Source organism: Kryptolebias marmoratus, linkage group LG2 (genome assembly GCF_001649575.2).
Source record: "Kryptolebias marmoratus isolate JLee-2015 linkage group LG2, ASM164957v2, whole genome shotgun sequence".
NCBI lineage: Eukaryota > Metazoa > Chordata > Actinopteri > Cyprinodontiformes > Rivulidae > Kryptolebias > Kryptolebias marmoratus.
The window spans coordinates 17,595,233-17,616,392 of NC_051431.1; the positions used below are offsets into that span (position 1 = coordinate 17,595,233).

Sequence of the window (21,160 nt, forward strand, 5' to 3'; positions counted from 1 at the left end):
CTTTTTGTACAGGCCACTGTCTAAGCTCTAACAACGCCACCCGATTCAGTATAAAGTGTCAGTCATGTTTGCTAGCAGGTCTGAAGATAAAACATTTTATGTGTTATTTAATCAATAAGTGCTTTTGTATCTAATGATCCTTTTAGAGACAAGGAGAACATTTAAACTTGGGCAATAATGTCTTGAAAATCCTGCTCTCGTGTACACCTAAATGTGATCAAATGTTGGAGTTTTCTGCTCTCTAAGCTCCTATAGCCTTAGAGGAAAAGACTAATGGGGATGAGATGGTCATATAATTTGCCTTTTTATGTTCTTTTACTATTTAAGTGCTTTTGGACACAGGATGAGAAGAGTAGCCATCACAGCGAGATTGTTTCTCTTGATGTCTATGTCCTCACTGACAAGAGCGGCTTTTTATCTGCCTCATGGCCTTATATACATCAGATAAGAAAAAAGGCTCTCACTGTGCCATAGCTTTGACTCTGATCTTGTCTGAGTCACAGTCCCATAAGTCCATCAATGGAGAGAGAAAAGCTGTTGGTAAAAAGGTTGTGTCGAGCTAAGAAATTCCTCCTAATACGGCTTTAATCCTTTAAATCAATAAGACATGGAAGCAGTTTCCAGGATTAACTTGCTTCATCTCTGGTGAAACAGTTTATTGAGCGTTATTTCGTTTTCGTCAGCTGTTGACATCAAGTGCAGAGGTGGGTGGCAGAAGTGTGTCAGTTCCAAATTACAGACTAAATAGTTGTAATAATTTAAAAAGGTGCGTGAACATTTTACAAAACCGACTATGTGACTGACATGTGCTGACATAACACGTTATTTCCTTCACAAATCTGAATTGAATTAGATTGTTTTCTTTATATTTCATGTTTTTTTAAATACTTATTTCACTCTCACACCTAGGTATTCCTGTCAGTCTATGGCTGCCATATCGAGTGAGGTTGAGCTGTTTCTTATAAATGTGGTTCATTTCAGCAGCAGTAATTTGCTGTTATGGGACCATCATACCTTAGAAAGAAAATAAAGAATAACCTATAGGAAATTTGCAAGTTACTTTCTTTGTGAGCAAACTTCTGATGGTGAGGTTTAAAATACTATGTTTCCTGTAGTAACCATAAAAAGAAAACAACTGACAATTAACATGTATGTTTTGTGTTCAAAGCATCTTATTTACGTGGCTTGGATTATCGATGCAAGTTGATGTCTGGATGGATGGATGGATGGAAATAAAACACAAGATTTTATTGCTGTAAAAAAAATCATGTCAACACAGAACCCACACAAAGAAGAGTTTTAAAAAAGTTGTGGTGTTTTTTGCACTGATTTGGTTTTATAGCTTTATGTTTTACTCATATATATAGATTTCTTTTTATTATTTTTGAGTAAGTTTTATTCAAAAATGAAAACTAATATATAAATTTTCATTTGACCTGGAAGAAGTCAGTGAGATGACACAAGTTAGAGGATCTTTATTTTGCACGCTTGATACCATTATAATAATGTCTTTAATAAATAACCACTGTTTTGAAAAATAAGGTTCAATGACATGTCTTCTGAGATGTCCTCTTCAGGAGGTAACAGAAATAACATGCAGGGGTGGGCAATCCTGGTCCTCGAGGGCCACCGTCCTGCAGGTTTTCCTTGTTTCCCTGCTCCAACACACTTGATTCAGTGGTTAAATCACCTCTTCATGTTCTGCAGAAGCCTGTTAATCACCCATTGATTCAAATCAGGATTGGACACCCCTGATGTAGAGTGTGTCTATTCCCAGTTTGACGTTAAACAAGCTGCTCTCCAAGTGATTTGACCGTCTAACCAAAATGGGACTATTGCTGGCCTTGTCCTTTTTCTTATATGCTTTGTTTAAAAGGCATCGTTTTACAATCTCAATACTCTACCACTTGGGATTATCTCATCCCGGGGATTTTCTCCGAGATGTTTCTTTTCTATTAAATTGATAAAAATCAACAAACTCCTGTCTCCCTAATCTTTTCTGCCGTGACACCCACTTGGTTAAGTTTCAAGAAAATAACGGCCAAGCATGAAGCAAAAGTTCATCTTGGGTGGAAACTTTATATGTTGACAAGCCACTCTTGTTCACACTTATTGTACATGACTAAGTTCTGTTTTACTTGCAGACTTTCCAAAGTGACTCACCCTAAATCTTGTCTTTCGGTAATACACTTGGCCACTGTTCACAGAGCGCATTCATGAGAACTAATCAGGTTTACATAAATTTTTTAGCAGTCAAGAGCATGTGGTCTTATTGTGTTTGAAAGCAATTAATGCGAGTTTGTGTGTGTCTGTGTGGGTTAGTGAGTAACACAAGCGTCAACACTGGCCTAACGACTTCATTGTTCTGTGATCTGACCTCATTAAAATGCCCAATAACTCAATTAATTTATGTGGAAACCTCATTACAATTCTCCATGACCTCATCGTAGCACTGTGACTGCTGCATCATTGTACCCTTGACGTTTACATGCAGCTAAATACATTTAAATTTCGTTTCTGACATTTCCTGTCATACAGTCCTTGTAGACACTCCTTGTCTTAGTTCAGTCTGGTTCAGCTTCTCTTGCCATGTTTCTGATTTCATTGGTTCATTTTACAACACATCATCAGTGATATTTCTCAGGGTCATTGGGTGTTTTGGGTCTCGAAACACTGAACACGTTCTTCCAGGTGACTGAGGCTGATCAGACCTAAACCTGTGTTTCACAACACAGTCCTCCTTACACACAAGCACTTTGAGGCCCTTTCTGCTGCTTCCATGCTGTGTATAATGATCAGTCTTTTTAGGTCACATTTAATGCCTACAGAGTGTCTGCAGGCCTCAACCCTCGACTCTCAAAAAGCAGTCATTGGCTGTGCATCTACAACTGGTTAATAATTGGAGTAATTCTAATTCAAGACGGCTGCCACAACTAATCAACCTCAAAGGACACAAAATGGTTATAACTAAGTTACTTTTATACGCATTGAGCTTAAATTTGGTGTGGTAGTAGCTGAGAGTCATTACTGATGCACTGAATGATACTCTGGGCACTAAATGATTGCACAAAATGTTGCAATTTTCTATTGAGACAAACTCTGTCTGCCTGTTAGCAAAATATTTCATGAATCACTAGACATTTTTTTTAAGTCTCAGAAACTAATTACTGAATATACATCTACAACCGATTAACTTTTGGAGTTGACCTAATTTTAGATGGCAACAACAGCTAATGAACCTTAGCAAATATAAAAATGTCTGTAACCCAGTTGATTTTACAGGTATTTAGCTAAAATATGGTGTGGGAGTAGCTGAGAGTTAACCCGAACACATACTCTGCAAGATCTTTGTTTAAAACTTTGATTTGTAAGACAACTGGGATGTTTTACTTATTAAGTCCTGGCTGTTTGAGCCTTCAACCCCTTCTCCCAGTGTTTTGATGATTTAATAATAATGGGATTTCTTTCCCTCACGAGCAGATCCTGGTATTTTTTTTAGATATAAATAAATTAGATAAATTAGATTTATTGCATGAGCTGTCCAGCGTGTCCATGTTTGTGTTTATTTTTAAATAAATTGAATTTAAAAATATAATTTACAAAACTGTACAATACAAATATATAATGATCTCTCTCTGGAGTCAACTCAATTAGATTTCACGGTAAAAATGAAAAAGTCAACATTTAGGTTTTTAACAGTTATGTTTCTATGAGTAAGGTCACTATTGGGTTCTATAAAATATTCATTATGACAGTAATTTTCAAAAGTTATCACCGAAGATATTAAAACTGCGTGTCTTCAGTCGCACGTCCTCCTGTGTATCTGTGCACATATGTACATAAACACTCCCAAAGTGTGTGTGTACAGTGTCTGAAGGAGAAATGAAAGCCTACCGCTGTGCTTCAAATTGCTTTTAGATTGCTCACATCCACAATGCCGCGGCAAAACGCCAGCTAGATGATGAGTAAATATAATGCAGCATGAAAGAGGGGCAGCCATCTGTTTTTACACACCGTGGCACTGATATGGTGAGTGTATGCTGGGGTTCGGTAAGCTCTTTTATTCATTCAATTATCTCCGTGTGTTTCAGGTGATGAACCTGGACTGTGAAGATGCTGTCATCACTGATCACTGAGCTGCGAAACTTCACCGAGCTGTAAGAACAACACCATCCGCTGCTGTAATGTCCGAGATGTATATTGATCACATATTGTGCCAAAAGTACTACTATTAAGACCTATATCAAGCAGTATGCTCACAGCAACTAAAGTAAATAACATAATTGTGAAAAATCTTTCAACTTTTCACAGTTTTCTTAACTTTAACCCAAACCCCTTTTTCCCTCCTGTTATAGAAAACTAAAGGTGGCAACACCACAGATTTAATATTTCCTAGAAGTCAACTGATTTTGAGCATTTTTGAGTTTGTACTCTCATTTAGTTCTCCTTTAAAGGTGTGATAAATTTTCTTTCAGGTGATGGTAACCCTATGTTTTAAAAAATTCATTCAGGTGTATTTGATAGGAGCACATACAAAATTCAATGAGCTCATTTAATACCCAACTAACCAAAGTTTCTTATGAAAAATTTAAAATTCACAGTACATTTCAGGTGAACAAGTAAAGTGATCTAAATCTTTTTTTTTTCCTTTCACAGAGAAAGCTGTTTGAGCAAAAGATGTTTTACAGAATGAGACTTTAACTTTACCAGATAATACAGTCCCAGTTTAAATTCTGTGATTTCTTTGTGTTTAAAGAAGGGTAAAGGATGAAGTCCACCGAAATATTTAGGTATTGACATAAAGAAATAGTTCAAATTTTTTGAAGTGGTGATCTATGGAAAAGTTGTAGTTAGATTTGTTGTATCTTCATATTTTATTACATAATCTTTGACTGGAAAACAAAATTGATTTTTTTTTTTCAACATTTTCTACTCTTTGAAAGTCCCATAAAATACTCTTTCTTTGCCCCCAGCAAAAAAAAAAAAATTGGTCTCCGTGCCACCTGGGGACACTCGTTTTGGTGCAACCTTGCTAAAAAGAATCTTCATCCAGCTGGGCTGATTACTGTGCCTAATTGCTGCAATTTATCATCAGGGCCTGAGACAGTGTTTCCCGAGGTTTGAGAGGCAGAGAAGGAGAAAAATGAAAAGGCAAGCGCTTGCACACGCTGGACTGCCGAGGAAGAGCGCTCGTCATGAAGCACTAATGCATGGCAGGCTACTGGGAGTTCACAGGCCTCAAAGATACACCTCAGCAGCAGCAGCAGCAGCAGCAGTGGCAGCGGTGTCTCAGCAGAACGGCTTGCATAACAGGCGCCTTGTCAGGCAGAATGCGAAAGGGACAGATGGTGAAAAAAGTGAGGGGCTTTATGCAACTTTATGTAATATCTGAAAGTCGTGGAGAGGCAGGAGCCAATGTTGAGCTGATGGCATCTTATTACTGATAACAGCCAAGGGAAAGAAAGTGCTGCTTCTTTTTTAAAAAGTAACTTTTGTAGTGGCATGCCACCGAGCAGTTTTTGACATCTTTCTGTCATTAGATACACAGATTTAACTGGTTTAATGCATCTGTTAATGGGATGAAATCAATAGTTTTGTAGATCACTCGGATCACATTAAGGAAATCCAACCCGACCCATTAATAACCTTGTCGTCCCCTGTTAGATATACGAACAAGCCTGAGCAGATGCTGAGTTAAGGCTTCAATAAGCACACTGGAGGACAGAGGTGATGACTGGCAAAGGGCACAGGAAACACCTGCTTCAGATGCTCTGAGACTTAATGACCAGAGACAGACTGACTGAGGTCTAAAGTTATTTACAGGTCAAATGATACAACCATGATGAGTTAGAATATCTGCCGTAAATTATTGGCTGCGTGTGGACTATGATTAGACACAGATGGAGGATTTTGGCATCATTGACTAGAAAATGTTATTTGTTCATAACCATAGCACAGAAGAACATCTGTATGAAAACGTAAAAAACTGATATTCAAGATAAATTCCATTAAATCTAATTCTTTATGCCATTCATCGTCTTTTAGTTATCCGACTTCTGTGTGTGTGTCTGGTTGCATTGTGCAATAATGAATCCAGTGGTTTACACAAACATGTACATGAATGTAATCATTTGTTAAAAAACAACACCACACATTTAAACTAGCTTCTTTAAGCATGTCCTTCCATCAGTCCATTTGCTATACCAGTGTGATCCTGAGTCACTGGGAGCTGCTGCCGACCTTCAGTGGTCGATGCATAAGAACTGGGGCACATCTTAGGCAGGTTTCAGCAGGCACATTTAAAACTCAAATTGTATCAATCAAATGATGAAAATATTTAATCAGATCATGCTCAGACTTGGTTGTCCTTTACAGGTAAAGCAATTAGTTTTCCAGCTGGCGACAGCAATCAAAACAGAGCAGCTGATGGTCGATTTATGAAGCCAGTTGGTTTGCTTGTCTGCTTTTGGCTCATAACAGTTTAATATTCATACATATTGCAGTCTATCAAATTAAACAAAACAAAATAAACAAATAAAACAACTGGGATTTAAGAAACTTGTGTCAGTGCATATAGTAAAGGGTTTGATCATCATTGGTAGAAACAGCATAGGACTTACGATCAGTCAATTAATAACATTTTAATTCTATATTTTTCCAAGTGAGTAAATACCAACTATTTTATCGTATTGCACGTTCTGTGGCTCATATTGGCAATGGTTAAAAGACTGCACAGGTCACTAGTGATGACACAAATGATACAATGACCCTGGCTAAGATCGACAGACTGTTAAAAAATGTTGAATTTTCAGTGAATAATAATAAAATGTAAAATGACCATAATATTTAAAAGTTCCATTTGGGTCTGTTAATTTTGGACCATAGAAAGTGTCCTCACTGTAAAAGGCCACCCTGTCATTGACACAATGGTGTATTGTCAAGCAAAACAATGTCATCTGCCTACAGATGTGCCTTAGTATGCTTAAGCCTAGCTGATGGTGAATATTTTAAAAAGTGGCAACAATTGTCAGGATTTGAGTTTGAGTAATCATTAGTGTTAGGTTTATTTTCATTTGTGTTTCTATTTTGATCCTTGTGTTAAGTAAGTTTTTTGTGTTTTCATGTTTAATATTATTAGTTCTTGTGTAGTTTTGTTCTCCCTGTGCCATCACTCACTCTCTCTCAGTCAGTAGTTTTCCATGTCAGCCTGCCTCACCCACTTCCTCATCAGCCCCAGTCCTTATAACCTGTTCCTCAGCTTCACTCACTGTTTCACTGTCGCTGGCATGCAGTCCTGGTTCTCCTCCTCACCTCCTAAGGGTTTCTGCCTCGTCAGCCTTTTTGTTTATTAAAACGTTAGTTTTCACCTGAGTACTCCTGTGTCAGCCTGCATTCTGGGTTCACCACCTCCACCAAACTGGGACTAAAATTGGCTTCATTTAGCAGCTGACTGTTCAAGTAGCCTTTAGTCTCTTGCATGACAGCCACCAGATTAGTGGCACTAGTTGTCCAGTTTGACCTCTTCACAAGTATTTTTGTCTATTATAAAGTTGTAAACTTTTGTAGACTGTTTGATGTAAAACAAATAATAAGCATGTCATTGTTTTACAGTAAATGACGATATGAACTAACTGTAGAGCTTTAAAATGGTAAACATTTAACATTTTTTGCATTTTTGTTGACGAGCTATTTGTAACCTGTTTTCTAACCTGTGGAATCATCTGCTTTCCTTTACTATTTTATATTGTAAGACATAGTTTTAGTATATAAACATATTTGATTTAACACAAACTATTCTGAAGTCAGCTCTTGTTTAATAATTCCTTGGGATCTTAAGACATTTATTTCACACTCTCTTTGACAAGTATTACTAAGCTGAACAGAAAGCAGTAGTGCATAGCTGTGGTCCTGGACTCTATACAACTGCAGCTCAGCATTAGAGAACATGACCACGAGTATTAAAGGTGGCACACTTGTTTTTCTTCCTGAAAACATAAAATACTGAAAAGTCTGAAGCATTATGTGCAAGTACTGTGAGCTGGGTTGTACCTGTTGCTTGTCACACAGGTGTGTGATGCTGAAAGCATATAATTATTGCTCAGGGGGCTACGCTCAAAGTAGACTAATCAGAGAGAAGATGGGACTTCTAACAGCAGGCATAAATCAGCAATAATTTTCTCTTTTTTCCATTCTCTGCATGAATGAGCTTATCATTAAAGGTGAAATGAAATAAAATATCAAAATAATGAGTTTTCATGTTTTTCTTTTAGTTAAACACTATCATAAAACACTCCAGTGGTTCATTTCCCCAAATTAAAATATTAATGACTTGTTTTTAGAGTTTTGGTGTCAAAATCCCAAAGTGGGGTGGTTGTGTGGGCGGAGTTACCTCTTTGGTTGGTGACACAGAAGGGGGCGGGGCCAGCTGTGGCAGACCGCTGTAGGAAACTGAGGAGGTTACTGTCTCAGTGTTTATCAGGGGAAATGGAACCAGAAGAAGAAGCAGCAAGTTTAGGTTTGAAGACACATTTTTGTTTGTTTTTTTTGTTCTGGAGTGATGCTGTCAGGAACTAGAGCCCCAAATTTCAAGAGGGTAACCCCCGAGCTTTACAATAATGTCACACAGTCGTCAAGGAGTTTCCCCCTTTGAACAGCTAAACATGGCCGGTGCCGTTCTGACAGGCAATGGTTCCTCTATTGAAGGTTTTTATTTCAGATGGTCCTCTTTAAAACATGAACTACACAGTCAGCCACTAGAATTCGGGTTGTTATTTTCACCAGGAGCTAAACGAACCACATCCATCAAACTTTCTTGTCCTTTGTGAAACTGAAGAATGACACAGTTGTTGTAGCTGTGGGTCAGTTTACACAATTAATTGCAACAGAAATGAACTATTGTAACCCCCACATTATCAGTATTTGCTATTTACTGACTTGTTGGGATTTCTGTGTTTGGCACTCTATATGTCACACTTCTGAGTGATCACGGAAAATGCAAAGTAGTATATAGTATTTTTATAATCTTTTATTATTAATTTTAAATTAGCATACTTTTTTTGAAATGTGAGACACTAGAAAGAAGCACCTTTAATGACTTTCTTTAGATTTGTTAGCTTCAAAATACTTGTCATTTCACTTTTAAATGAAACAGTGCTAATGGGTCTGTGAGTTCAGCCATGCTGTCCTCCCTCTAATAGATTTTAGATTCTGTGTTCTTCCTTCATCTCTTTATGTTCATGTCTGTCATTCATGTGTCAGATTTGATTAAATAGGAGCCTTTAATAAATGCACTATGGGTTAACAATTGTTGCAATTCTCCACATAGAGCTCAATTAGTTTCCAAGAAAAGCTTGAATGCAGGACCACTGGACAGGCTGTATGTCTCTGTAGGGAGCAGGCAGTTTCTTTTCAGGACTTGATTTTACAGATTATATTGGTAACACTCATATTGTTTGCCCTCTTCTGCAAAATGTTTCCTTTGGTCCAGAAAAAAAATACAGAGATTTTGAGCTAAAGGACATACAGAGTCATTTTGTTTTTTCAAAGTCAAAGTCTATGAGGAGCGAAAGGCTTTGTTAGGAGTATTGTGCCGACCTCCCACCCTTTGGTTCTGCACCAGGGTCAGAGAAACTGGTTGAAGCCTGCGGACAGAATGCTATTCTTATGATTTGTTTGAAGAACAGCTGGGCTGACTTGCAGAAACAAAAATCAAGGGCTGAAAGACTTTTTAGGCTTGATATTAAAGAGTATTTTTAAGACTGCCTTATATATCCTGTCACCAGAGGTCATGTCATGCCAGTCGAATGGCTGTGACAAAAGTAACATTGTACCATTTTAAAACAGTCTATCACTATGACAATGGCGGGGTTTTGGAAAGCGTTCAGTGGTCTGCAGTGTTATGTTGAAAGGGCAAAAATTCAAAAAAACTCTTTATGACGTATTCCATGACAATAAAAACTATAGGAAATGTTGAAATGAAACTGCACAGAGCTAAGCAACATGCAGTTAGCTATTGAGCGTGGCAAATTGTGATGATTCTGTGACAGCACTTCAGCACACATACATACATAAATACACACACAGGCATACTGGAATTTGTATGTGTGTCCATCAATCAGTCAACTGATTGCTCTGAACCCTGAATTTGGTTTTATTTTTTTGATCCTTGGTGCATTCTCACCCAACATGACAACAGTTGAAAGAGCTCAAAGTCTGAAATTTGAGGGAATTATGGATCAACACTGCTGTTTACTTTTTGATTCATGCAGTATTAAAGCTGTAGCTGAAAAAAACTAGCTACTTTCTGGATATATTTACGGTTACATGGTCTTGCCACATAAAGGACAAGAAATAATGAGTTGCACGACTGAGTTTTTAATAGCACAAGTGGTTTTATTTTTCCACACTTGTCGCTGATACACCACCTGTGAAGTTTGCTTAAAAACTCATGCTCAATGAGCTGATAAGAAGGGAGCATGAGCTTCTGCTTTATTGAGTTTTGGGCAGTATTTTTATAAAGAACCCTGTAAACTGATGCTGGTGATAACTCAGATGGCAGTGAGAAACATATGTACATGTATGCACAGACTTTCCCTCAACGGAATACATCTAATTTGTAGCAACACTCGTGCACAAAACAGACATGAGAACACACAGCATAAACACACATCCGGAGTGACACAGACAAGAACACACTTACCAGAATGCTCCAACAGATGCTCTGTGGTTTTAAAGATCAGATGGACACTGTTGTATCTGTACTGGAGGCATTTTGTGGTTGTAGGTTGTAAGAACGCCTGAGTAAATCTGGCCTCAGCCATCTGTCTCGGCACCTCTCGGTGTACAGACTGGACCCCATGCCACTCTACAGTTAGAAAGAGAATTTAATTGTATTAAGTCAAAAATTTTTGAAAAATACAAAAACAAACTCCAACTCTATGAGTCTGCAAATGGTTATACTGTATTTATTATTGTGATCAAACAAAGAAAGTGACAAGGAGTATATTCAGAATGCCACACTTGTTTCGAGGCCATGCTTTTACATGAAGCACGACTTTTTGTTGGCATAAAGATAGAAAATAATGCTAAATAGCTCCCGGGTCTCTATTTAAAGTAAAAAAAGAGAACAAAATCAACCTTTCAAAATCCTAAAGCTCACTAATTAACTTGTTATATTGATCTTATTGTGGTTGAATCCTCTCATCACCATGAAGTTGCCAAGCAACAAATGGAATTCAGGAAGTCAACGCTCCAGACCAAAAGGGGGTCGTAATAAAGTTGTCATAGAGCCAAGTCTCGCCATGTGGCAACTATTGTGGTAATGCTCCTGGGCAGTTATGTCATCCTAATGAGCCCAGGTCTCCATCTGAATGAATGGGGATGCTTTCAATGGTCTCTAGGACATAAAAACCCCAGCTATTGAATCATCATTCAGAGGTAATTTAAATTACATTGTTTGGTAACTTGCTCTAAATGAGGGGGTGCTTGCATTGACAATGCAACATACTTTGAGAATCTTGATGTTGTCCTAAAAAAAAGTTGAGAATGAAACTTTCTGCATCTGATACCATCATGGGTACATAATAAGTAATAAGTTCCACTGTCTTCTACTGGTCAGGTACGTCATCAGTGCCAACGCTGACCTAATTTCTATGCTGATGTCCATATTTTGTTATAGAAGGTTTTAATAATTAGACATGGCCAGTAGTTCATCTAGTTTTAAATCTTAAAGAAAATTGCAACTATTAGAAACAATTAGCAAACACTAGTGTCAGCGCAGGTAAGGACACAACAGGACCCTGTTGTTCATACAGGATCAGCCCTCACTTTAAGAAGTGACACCAAAGTGTGTGAACATGTAGACCCGTAATTTGGTATTAACCATCAAAAAAAAGAAAGGTAGAGAAGTTCTTGTAACTTTGGGTCAATTTGACCTGAAGGCGGGTTAAAACTTGTCAATGCTTGTGTGAAGCAATGTTTGTGCACTGATACCAAAAGTGTCGTGGACCTCAAGTCTGTCTTTGGAATAATTCAATAAGATTTTTGGTTTTGAAATTTCACTTTTCAGCTATAAATCAGACAGTTGGCTTGTCTGTGTTTTTTTTGTCAGCATTCTTTGGATCGTTTGTCTCTTTCTTTAAAATTTATTATCATAGTCAATGATAAAAGTCTCCTATTTTTTCCTTGTATCTCCTTTCATATTTGAGCATTATTTGGCTATTTTAAACACCTTTTTGTATGTCTGTCTCTAGTGTCAAAGTCAAGAATGTTTAACATTACCCATTTGAACTTGCAAGTACACCATGGTGGTGTGACGACAGGAACAATGCCAGGAAACGGAAACTAAAAACAGCTAAATGAAAATGATGCACCACTGATTTCATTTGGGTAATATTTCATAGGTGAAGTCCTGCTATAAGAGGATTAGAATAATGGCTTCTTCTCTGTTATTGAAAGTGTAATACAGGCATCATGACAGAGAGTCACGGTGGAGCTACAAGGATTAAAAAAAGAACAATGTAGTGAAGCTGGTATTAAGCCAATTTAGTTAAATTACAACTCAGTAAGTGCCAGCTCAGTACACCATTTGACTGAGACAAACTGTTAGCTTACAGCCGGCAGCCTCTCCCACAGGCATCTCATTCATGACCTTTCAAATGATTGCTGATTAGGAGCACTCAGCCGCCTCCAGTGAGGAGAGCAGGGAAGCGAGGGGAGCAGAGGAGAGGTGGAGGAGGGCCATCCTATCAAAACAGTGTGTAGTAGGAGTATTTTTATTCAGTGTTTGCAGTTTTTTCCACCAGACTGAGCACACACTCCGCTGATAGAAAAGCATCAGTCACTTAGTTAAAGTGGCTTTTCAGCAAGCACTGATGTTCACCTGCCAGGGTTTTCTTACTGCTGTCTGATTTTAATAAACGACTCCAACTGTTTCAGCAGATTGCCACTGTTCTTCAGGTTAGATGGAGGCCGGGACATGACTAGAATTCAACCAAGTCTACATTGCTGAAATAAATTAGGCACCTGACACTACTTTCAGCATTTGTTTCACAAAAAAAGAAAGAAAAAAGAAACAGCCTTCATGCCACTTTTACCTTTGGAAGTTTCTGCCAAGTGACATTTTTTTTATTGTTTGCAAAGAAAAAGTATTGTATATCTCCAGCAGTAATCTAAAAGAGGATTATTTGCTAAAAAAATAAATAAAAGGAACTGGAAAAATAAATAATGGTTTGTGTAAGTTGGATGTGAGCATGTTGCAAATTTAACAACAAAGTTATACACTGATATTGGTTGAGCAGAAATAATAAAAAGTATTTGCTTGCTTCGAAAAACTTCTTAATTTTGATGTTTTGTTGAACCACACTGCAATAAAATATCGAAAGGAGGCAGATTTGGTATGAAAGCACCCTAATGCTTCTCACTACTCTTGTAGTATATTTACCATATAAAGTGTGTAACATGTGCTCCTGTGCATTTGAACCTGGCTTATTTTTTTTGATGTAAAAGAAAAAGGTCCTGAGTAGTTTTACATTTTTTTTAAATTAAAAGTACCATGGATAAGATACATTTTGATGCTTCAAATGTCATTGTGACTGAAGACAGATTTTTATTTATTTATTTATTTGCATTAAAAACTGCCTTACACTCCTTTGAATGTGAATATTGTTAAATCTTTTATATAAAGTATAAAGGGCTATTAGCACTATTACCAAAATATAACATTCAGTGTAATTACAGGTCTGAGGGTGTCTTTGCTTCTCCAGTTAATGTACTTGTTTAAAAACACCTTAAAGGAGCCAAATATGCTTTTTTCTGTCACAATTGATAGAATTTCCTATAATCATAATTACACTTTCAATACATGTTTTGGTTGAGTACAACAGAATGTTACAGCAGAGGACTCACTGATATACAGCATGCCGTGAGACATTCCTTTTTTCTCACATTTCATCCAGAGGCATTTTTTAAATGCTTGTAAAGGAGCAAATAGCCCTAACCACTGAAGAGAGTCCACATAAGTTTGTTCTAACAATTCACAACAGCACACTCAGCAATCAGAGCTCAGACTAGCAGGCAACAAACTGAGCTCAGACTAACACAAATCAATGTGAGCTCAGGCTAGCATTCAGTCAACTTTAAACTCTTGTCCACTGGCATTTATATTAGGTTGTAGTACATTATTGTCATGAGTCCTGAGTTTAGCTCTTTTTTTATTTAAATAGGTTAGTGTTAAGAAATGTTGCTTATAAACATCATTCTAATTTTCAATATTGATAATTGTTCATTTATGCTATTGTGGCTTTTATTCATAGTGCAATTATACAAGAAAGGGAAAACCAAGCTTCCATTCTTTCACTGGATTGTAAGGGAAATAACAACAATATGACTTATTTGCTAGTTGAGATATAAAAATCAAAGGGAAAATACTTGTAAAGTATTGCTAGTTTATTTCTTTCTCAAGTTGCAAATATCAAATCTGATGATGATTTAGAGAATATAGCAAATCAAAAAACATTAGCAGAACCATTTTATTTCAATAAGAGTGTTGCGTCCTTCAGTTTACATCTGCAAAAACAAAACAAAAAACATATTTTCAGAGGAGTAAACAAGGTTTCAAAGGATTACACAAAGTTTCTTTTCTGTGGCAGGGATAATTTATGTTGTGTACATACAGTAAGTGTTTACTGAAACATGAAAGAGCATTACCAGGCTGTATCAGATTGGAACAAAAAATGAAAAAAAAAAAAAAAAAAAACAACCAAAGGGGCGAAAACAAATGAAGTTGGTTAAAGAGGCTGGCTGTTTGATGAAGCAGTGAGGATCAAGACAGAAAGGAAGAATGAGTCAGCAGCAGCTGGGAGCTCTCATCAACATCAACAGATGTTTCCCTAAGATTAATATTCCCACTCAGAGTTTATTCATCTGCGTTATCCCCACCCTCAGCAGGTGATTTCATGCTTTCTGAGCAAGCAGAAAGACTACCCACCCACCCCCGCAGCCACAATGTCCACCCTGTCCCCGATTTTAATGAACGATACTGATAAATCTTGTATATGAAACAGAATGGAGGGCGGGACTAAGAGGCTCAGGCCGTTTCTGCACACCATTCAAAGCATTCACATTTCTCCATGAATCTTTAAGCTGCAGAAATCTTTATCACTAATGCCTCTTTCAGACTGCTCATCATTCACACAGCCAGTCGTGGGCACCACATTCTCATGGAAAAGCTGCAGCAGCCTTTCACTGTGGTCCCAATTGATCGCCGATGTGATAAGCAGCAATAAATGATGAATGACTGTTTCCACTGATGCTGGATGAAGCTGCGTCATGTCCTTTTCCCAGAGCACAGGTAATTAAGTGCACTTTAGTAATCAGACACGCGTCTGGGATATTGATCTCTGGGTTCTTAGAGTGAGAATGGCTGATCGAATTGCAGGTGGGCGAAGCTGCATACATTTCAGTACTCTGTTTTGTTTTGTTTGGACTTCGAGGAGTAAGAGAAGTTAAACTTTCTGGTGCTTGTGTTTTGAGACTTGAGCACATAATCTTCAGACACACAAAAGTTACTTTTCATCCGTTGAGTATCATGTAAATATGTCAAAATTGATGTCAAAACAAACATCTTCTCATAGGTCAGATTTTTGAAGTGGGATTCTGTGGAAAGAATATGAACAAATAGTATTTTACCTGTAGTAGATGCACTATATTGCCAAAAGTCTTCACTCATCTCCCTTCACATACATATAAACTTAAGTGACATCCCATTCTTAATCCAAAGGGTTTAATATGATGTTAGTCCAGTCTTTGCAGCTATTACAGCTTCAATGATTCTGGGAAGGCTTTCCACAAGGTTAAGGAGTGTCTTTATGTGAATCTTGGCCATTCTTCCAGAAGCACATTTATGAGGTCAGACACTGATGTTGGACAGAAGGCCTGGCTCACAGTCTGTTCACAACTGTACCCACAAAGTTGGGAGCATGAAATTGTTTAAAATGTCTTTCACCGGAACTAAGCAGCTGAGCCCAAGTCCTGAAAAGCAACCCCACATCATAATTCCCCCTCCACCAAACTTTACACTTGGCACAATGCAGTCAGACAAGTACAGTTCTCCTGGCAACCACCAAACCCAGACTCGTCCATTGGATTTCCAGACACAAAGGTGTGATTTGTCACTCCAGAGAACATGTCTGCACCGCTCTAGAGTCCAGTGGCAGCGTGCTTTACACCACTGCATCCAACACTTTGCACTTGGTGATATAAGGATTGGACGCAGCTGCTCAGCCATGGAAACCCATTCCATGAAGCTACACACTGTTCTTGAGCTAATCTGAAGGCCACATGAAGTTTGGAGGTCTGACCTCCACTATGAGCCTCAGCATCTGCTGAGCCTGCTCTGTGATGTTACGTGGCCAATCACTTTGTGGCCAAGTTACTGTCATTACCAATCACTTCCACTTTGTTATAACACCACTAACAGCTGACTGTTGAATATTTAGTAACAAGGAGATTTCTTATTGCACAGATGGCATCCTATCATTGCACCACGCTGGAATTCACTGAGCTACCTCAATCAAATCTAGTAGTGCACAAGTTATGAAATTAACACTAGTTTCACAGAAATAATTTACCAACATACCTTGTGCTACACCTGCTGTAACTGTTTTAGTGTTAGGTACCCTTTTTTCAGATATAAATGAAACTAACATTAAAATTAAAGGTTTTAATGTGTTTTCAAGTACAGCTTGCAATTGTCACATGACAGTTATCTGGGATTTTTGCCATTGCACATTTTTCCTATAATACCTTGAACATGAAGCTTGGAAAGGCTTTTATCTTATTCTTCCATGTTTTGGCTTTTAAATAGCACTACATGCTGTTGATTTCTGTTTTTTGTTTTTTTACTGATTGTAGTGTGGAGATTTTGAACTGGATGGTAACGTCCATGCCCAGAACATTGGTATCAGTCAGAGGTGTATTTTCAGTACCAATATATTGAGAATTTCATACTGACAGATTTAGAGGCAATATGTAGACAAACATCACTTTACTGTCACCAGTCAAACACACTGACCTATAAACACTGACTCACACACTCTCCAAAGGTCACACATGGAGTAAAAATATCAATTATAATTCTTTTCATAATTATAAATATATATAATATTTATGGCCAGGGAATATTTATCATGAAGCTTGAATTACACAGACACTCTAATGCTAATTATAATCCACTACACAGTAATGACTTCCATCAGTGCTACATTTCTTTTATAGTATTACTGCTCATATTAAAGGCTCTTAATTAACAAACCCTGCCTTGCTTTGCTTATTAAACACAACATGTACAACAGAAGGCATAGTTAACCTTTTAAAGAGAGCCTTTAGTCTCTCGGTAATCCTGCGTGTCGTTATAGAGATCCATAATAATGACAAATCTTTGTCCTTCATTGAGTCTGTTGGCAGAAATGGGGTTTAAGTGAACTGTGGAGTCAAAGAACCTGCTAGTCTGTTTGTTTTTTCATGTTAATTGTGAATGTTAATTAAGTTCGCTCTTGATGTTGGCAGTGTTTCCTCCTCCGTGCGTATGTTTGTAGCCTTTGGCCAGTGGCTGCTGACGCATATACCTTTCAGCAAAGTCAGACTAATAATGACAGAACAGGTTTGCTCCCTCACTGACCACCAGACGCTGACTGACGAAGACAAGAAAATACAATTCTTCTCCTTTTTTACTTCTTTTTACAGCTGGGTTTCTCTTGACTGAGTAAAATATGTCTCAGTATACAGGACTGATTATCACACTATGCTCTGGGATAATTGTGTTAAACATATAGGGTAATAAATTGACAAAAACAACAAAAAATTCAGGGTTAAAGTTGGTATTTCTTGAAGAGAGTATATATATATAAAGAGTCTTCAATGTATTTGTTCTTTTCAGATGACATCATGTGCTTTGGAAAATAAGCACAAAAACTCTGATATCATTTCATTTTGCGCTGTGAACTCAGCATTTTAGGAAAAGCAAAGAATTTCCATGTTGTGACTGATGCAAGCAGAGGAGTTTTGCAAACATTTAAAGCAGGGTTTGTTGCAGGTTTTCGAATATTCTCTAATTAATTTTTATAGTTTTGATCATTTTATGGCCACTCAGATGAGAATTTTTATTTGATTTTTTATTTTTTGCTAGTGTTTTCTAGTTTCAAGATGAACAGTCTAGCATTCTTTGAAAGAATTCAAGTTGCCCGCCTCCATTTATGGCAAACATTTGAACTAAAATCATCTTATGTTAAGGAAAGACACAGTTACAATGGCTGCTGATGCAACTACCTATGTTTCTTTTTTGTTTTTTTGCTGTGTGAGAAAAATGAGGGTGGACAGATGCTGATCAGCTGTCAAGGGAGTTTAAAGTGGTTTTCCCTCTTCTTCTTCACTCAGAGGAAAAGAGGAAGAAAAGCCGTGTTTAAAAAGCAGTAAGGATAAAGAGACAGGTAGGAAGCTTTTACTCTCTTTTCAATTCGACCTGATGCTCAGATTTTAAGTGAGCTTTAGGAAGAATAAGAGCCATAATATATTACGTATCGTATGAGCAGATATTGCTTGTCAAAGTCAGGTCATTGTGTCCGATTTCTGTCTCCACTGCAACAAAGTCAATGTCACCTGTTTTTTTTTAATTTGTTTATAACCAATGAATATGTTCAGGAAGTGATATTCTCTCTGCATTACTTAGAACTTATTATAACATCACCCAGCAGGTTTGCCTCTAATTTGGCTCAGACAAGAACTCCGGCTGTGCCTGGCCCAAACCTGCTGGCATCCTTCCAGCAGCCGACCGGAACCACAATCTGTCACCTCCAGCGACGCTCACAGTAGCACAGAGCAGCCAGATAATATGGATTCACATGCAGACGGTCAACATTTTTATGTGTACTGCTGGAGAACAAGTTTAAAAATTGCGATCCAAGTCACCACCAAAATTTAATCACTTGTTTTTTGTGACAACCCCAAACATTTCCTGGTTTTTAAAGGAATCTTGCTAACAGTCAAACGGACTAACAAGCCAACCAACATGTCTGAAAATACAACCTCCTAGGTTGAGGTAGTTATTTTTTTGTACTGTCTGTAAACTAAAGCCCATGACATAACTAAAGAAATGAGCCCTTTTTCAAGGGCACTTGCATGTTAAAGTTTTTTTTTTTTTTTTTTTAAAAGATCTTGTGAGATCTATTAGTATTTGGAGTATGTTGGGAATGACTCTCAGTTGTTACCAAACAAAATTTGATCTCATTATGTGCAAAACTGACTAAGTTATACCCATTTTTAAAGCTTGATTAGCTGCTGCAGCTATCTTGAATCAGGTTGACTCCACACGTTAATCACTTGTAGAAGAACATCCGATGATTTCTCTCGGAGAGTTTCAGTTATAAACTGTGCACTGGTTCGTGAGATATTTCGGTAACAGACAGACAGACAAACAATCACAGACGCAGGCACTTACACGATCGCTCACCTGTCATGATGATCGGTGATAAGAACAGTTTCCTCCTCTGCTGTTGCTCTGTCAAGTCAAGTTGTCATTTTTTGTTTGTGGAGATTTGTGACTTGAGCCAGTGAAATCTGAGTTGATCCTACAGAGAATAGGAGATTGACTTGTCTGTAACAGATTCTACATTTTTTATCTTGTAAAACTCCTAAGATGTTTTTGTTGCAAGTGTTTGATCATTCTTCATCTACATGATTAAGTGCTGTTCTGTCAGTTTTGGTGCCTTTGGCTGAATTTATCCCTGCATCCTTTCGTGCATATCTAGCTGCTCCTCTTTTACATCAACAAAAACAATCAACCAAGCGTCAGTGGAAAACATGCCATCACTCTGTGTGTTGTCGCTTCGAATCACGGGACATTTCAAACCTTCTCCACCCATTTTACTTATGTCTCAGATTGATTATCGTTTTCCTCAGTTCAAATAATGCTGGTTCAGAACTGACCTGGCATCTTCTGTTTCATGTTTCTTAGAATATGCCTTGTCCTATTTATTTTGAATGATTTGCATCTTATGGTGAACCCGCTGTTTTGTCTCTGATTAGAGGAGGCTCTTTATAGAACAACTGGCACAATAATAAGATAATGATATTCATTTGTATCTGGATGTTCCCAAAAGGTTTTTCTCTATGACCAGCCAACAGTCTTCTCTTCTCTGTATTTTAAAAAGTTGCAGAGGTAAATATTATGTAGTTCTTTGCTTATGATTTATTGCTTCTAATGCTAAAAAAAAAATAGATGAAAGAAAATACCTTGTGAAACAGGAGCTAAATTATATTGTCTCAACTATTTTTGAAACTTTTGGGCACGTGCAAGCATTTATTCAATCAATGGCAATACTAAGCCAGCACAAAGTTCGGAAAACTACATGAGTAAAAAATGAAAATTAATTGGTCTAATTTTTAAAAGGCCAACAAAAATGGCTCCAGAAGCTCACTTTGTCATCTGTTATCTTAAATGAAAGACAAAAGTCTCTACTTTAGGTTTATATTCATTAACTGCAACTTAAATGTACTGAGTTACAGTAACGAACTACTATAATATCAAATACCTTTCTCAGTTTACACTCATGGTAAAGGGTCAGTCAGTTTACCAAAGAGTTATATAAAGCTCTTTCTGAGCTATATTGAGTCCATTTTCCCACAGTGAGAGAGACCTTTCCCAGAGGAGAACACTCACGACAGATGCCAATCTTCCCAGGAGTGGACATCTCAGCAAGTGTACCCTCAGGTCAGATCGTTCAGTGCTGAGAAAAATTACAAAACACTGAAGAACGAAGTCTCAGATTCTGCTGGCAACAATGTGGCATAGACAACATGAAAACTCAGCACATTCTGGTAGCACAGATTAGATTGTCATATAGAGAATTAGTACTCTGTTCTTCTTGAGATTTAGCTTGTTAAATAGCTTTTTTGTAAAAGCCTGCAGAAAGCTGTTTATTTTACCAGCAAACGCAATAACTTACTGTTTTTTTTTCAAATCAAATCAAATCAAATTTTATTTGTATAGCACATTTCAGCAGCAAGGCATTTCAAGGTGCTTTACATAATTAAAAAACAAAATAAAAACAGCATGTGACAATGAATAAACAGTAAGAAAGAGACAAAACCCCGCACTCTAACCCTA

The 21,160-nt window shown here is 37.5% G+C and overlaps 1 protein-coding gene across 4 annotated transcripts in view; it reads left to right on the forward strand.

The window, feature by feature from the left end:
- LOC108240492 (SPHK1 interactor, AKAP domain containing) overlaps nt 1-21,160 on the forward strand; it is a 128,219-nt gene that overhangs the window by 47,336 nt on the left and 59,723 nt on the right. For all 4 annotated transcript variants that reach the window (XM_037973139.1, XM_037973144.1, XM_017424019.3 and 1 more), the window contains exon 2: nt 4,092-4,157. In XM_037973139.1, coding sequence (XP_037829067.1) covers nt 4,114-4,157 — 44 coding nt within the window. In that variant the 5' untranslated portion in view covers nt 4,092-4,113. The remainder of the gene's footprint in view (nt 1-4,091; nt 4,158-21,160) is intronic.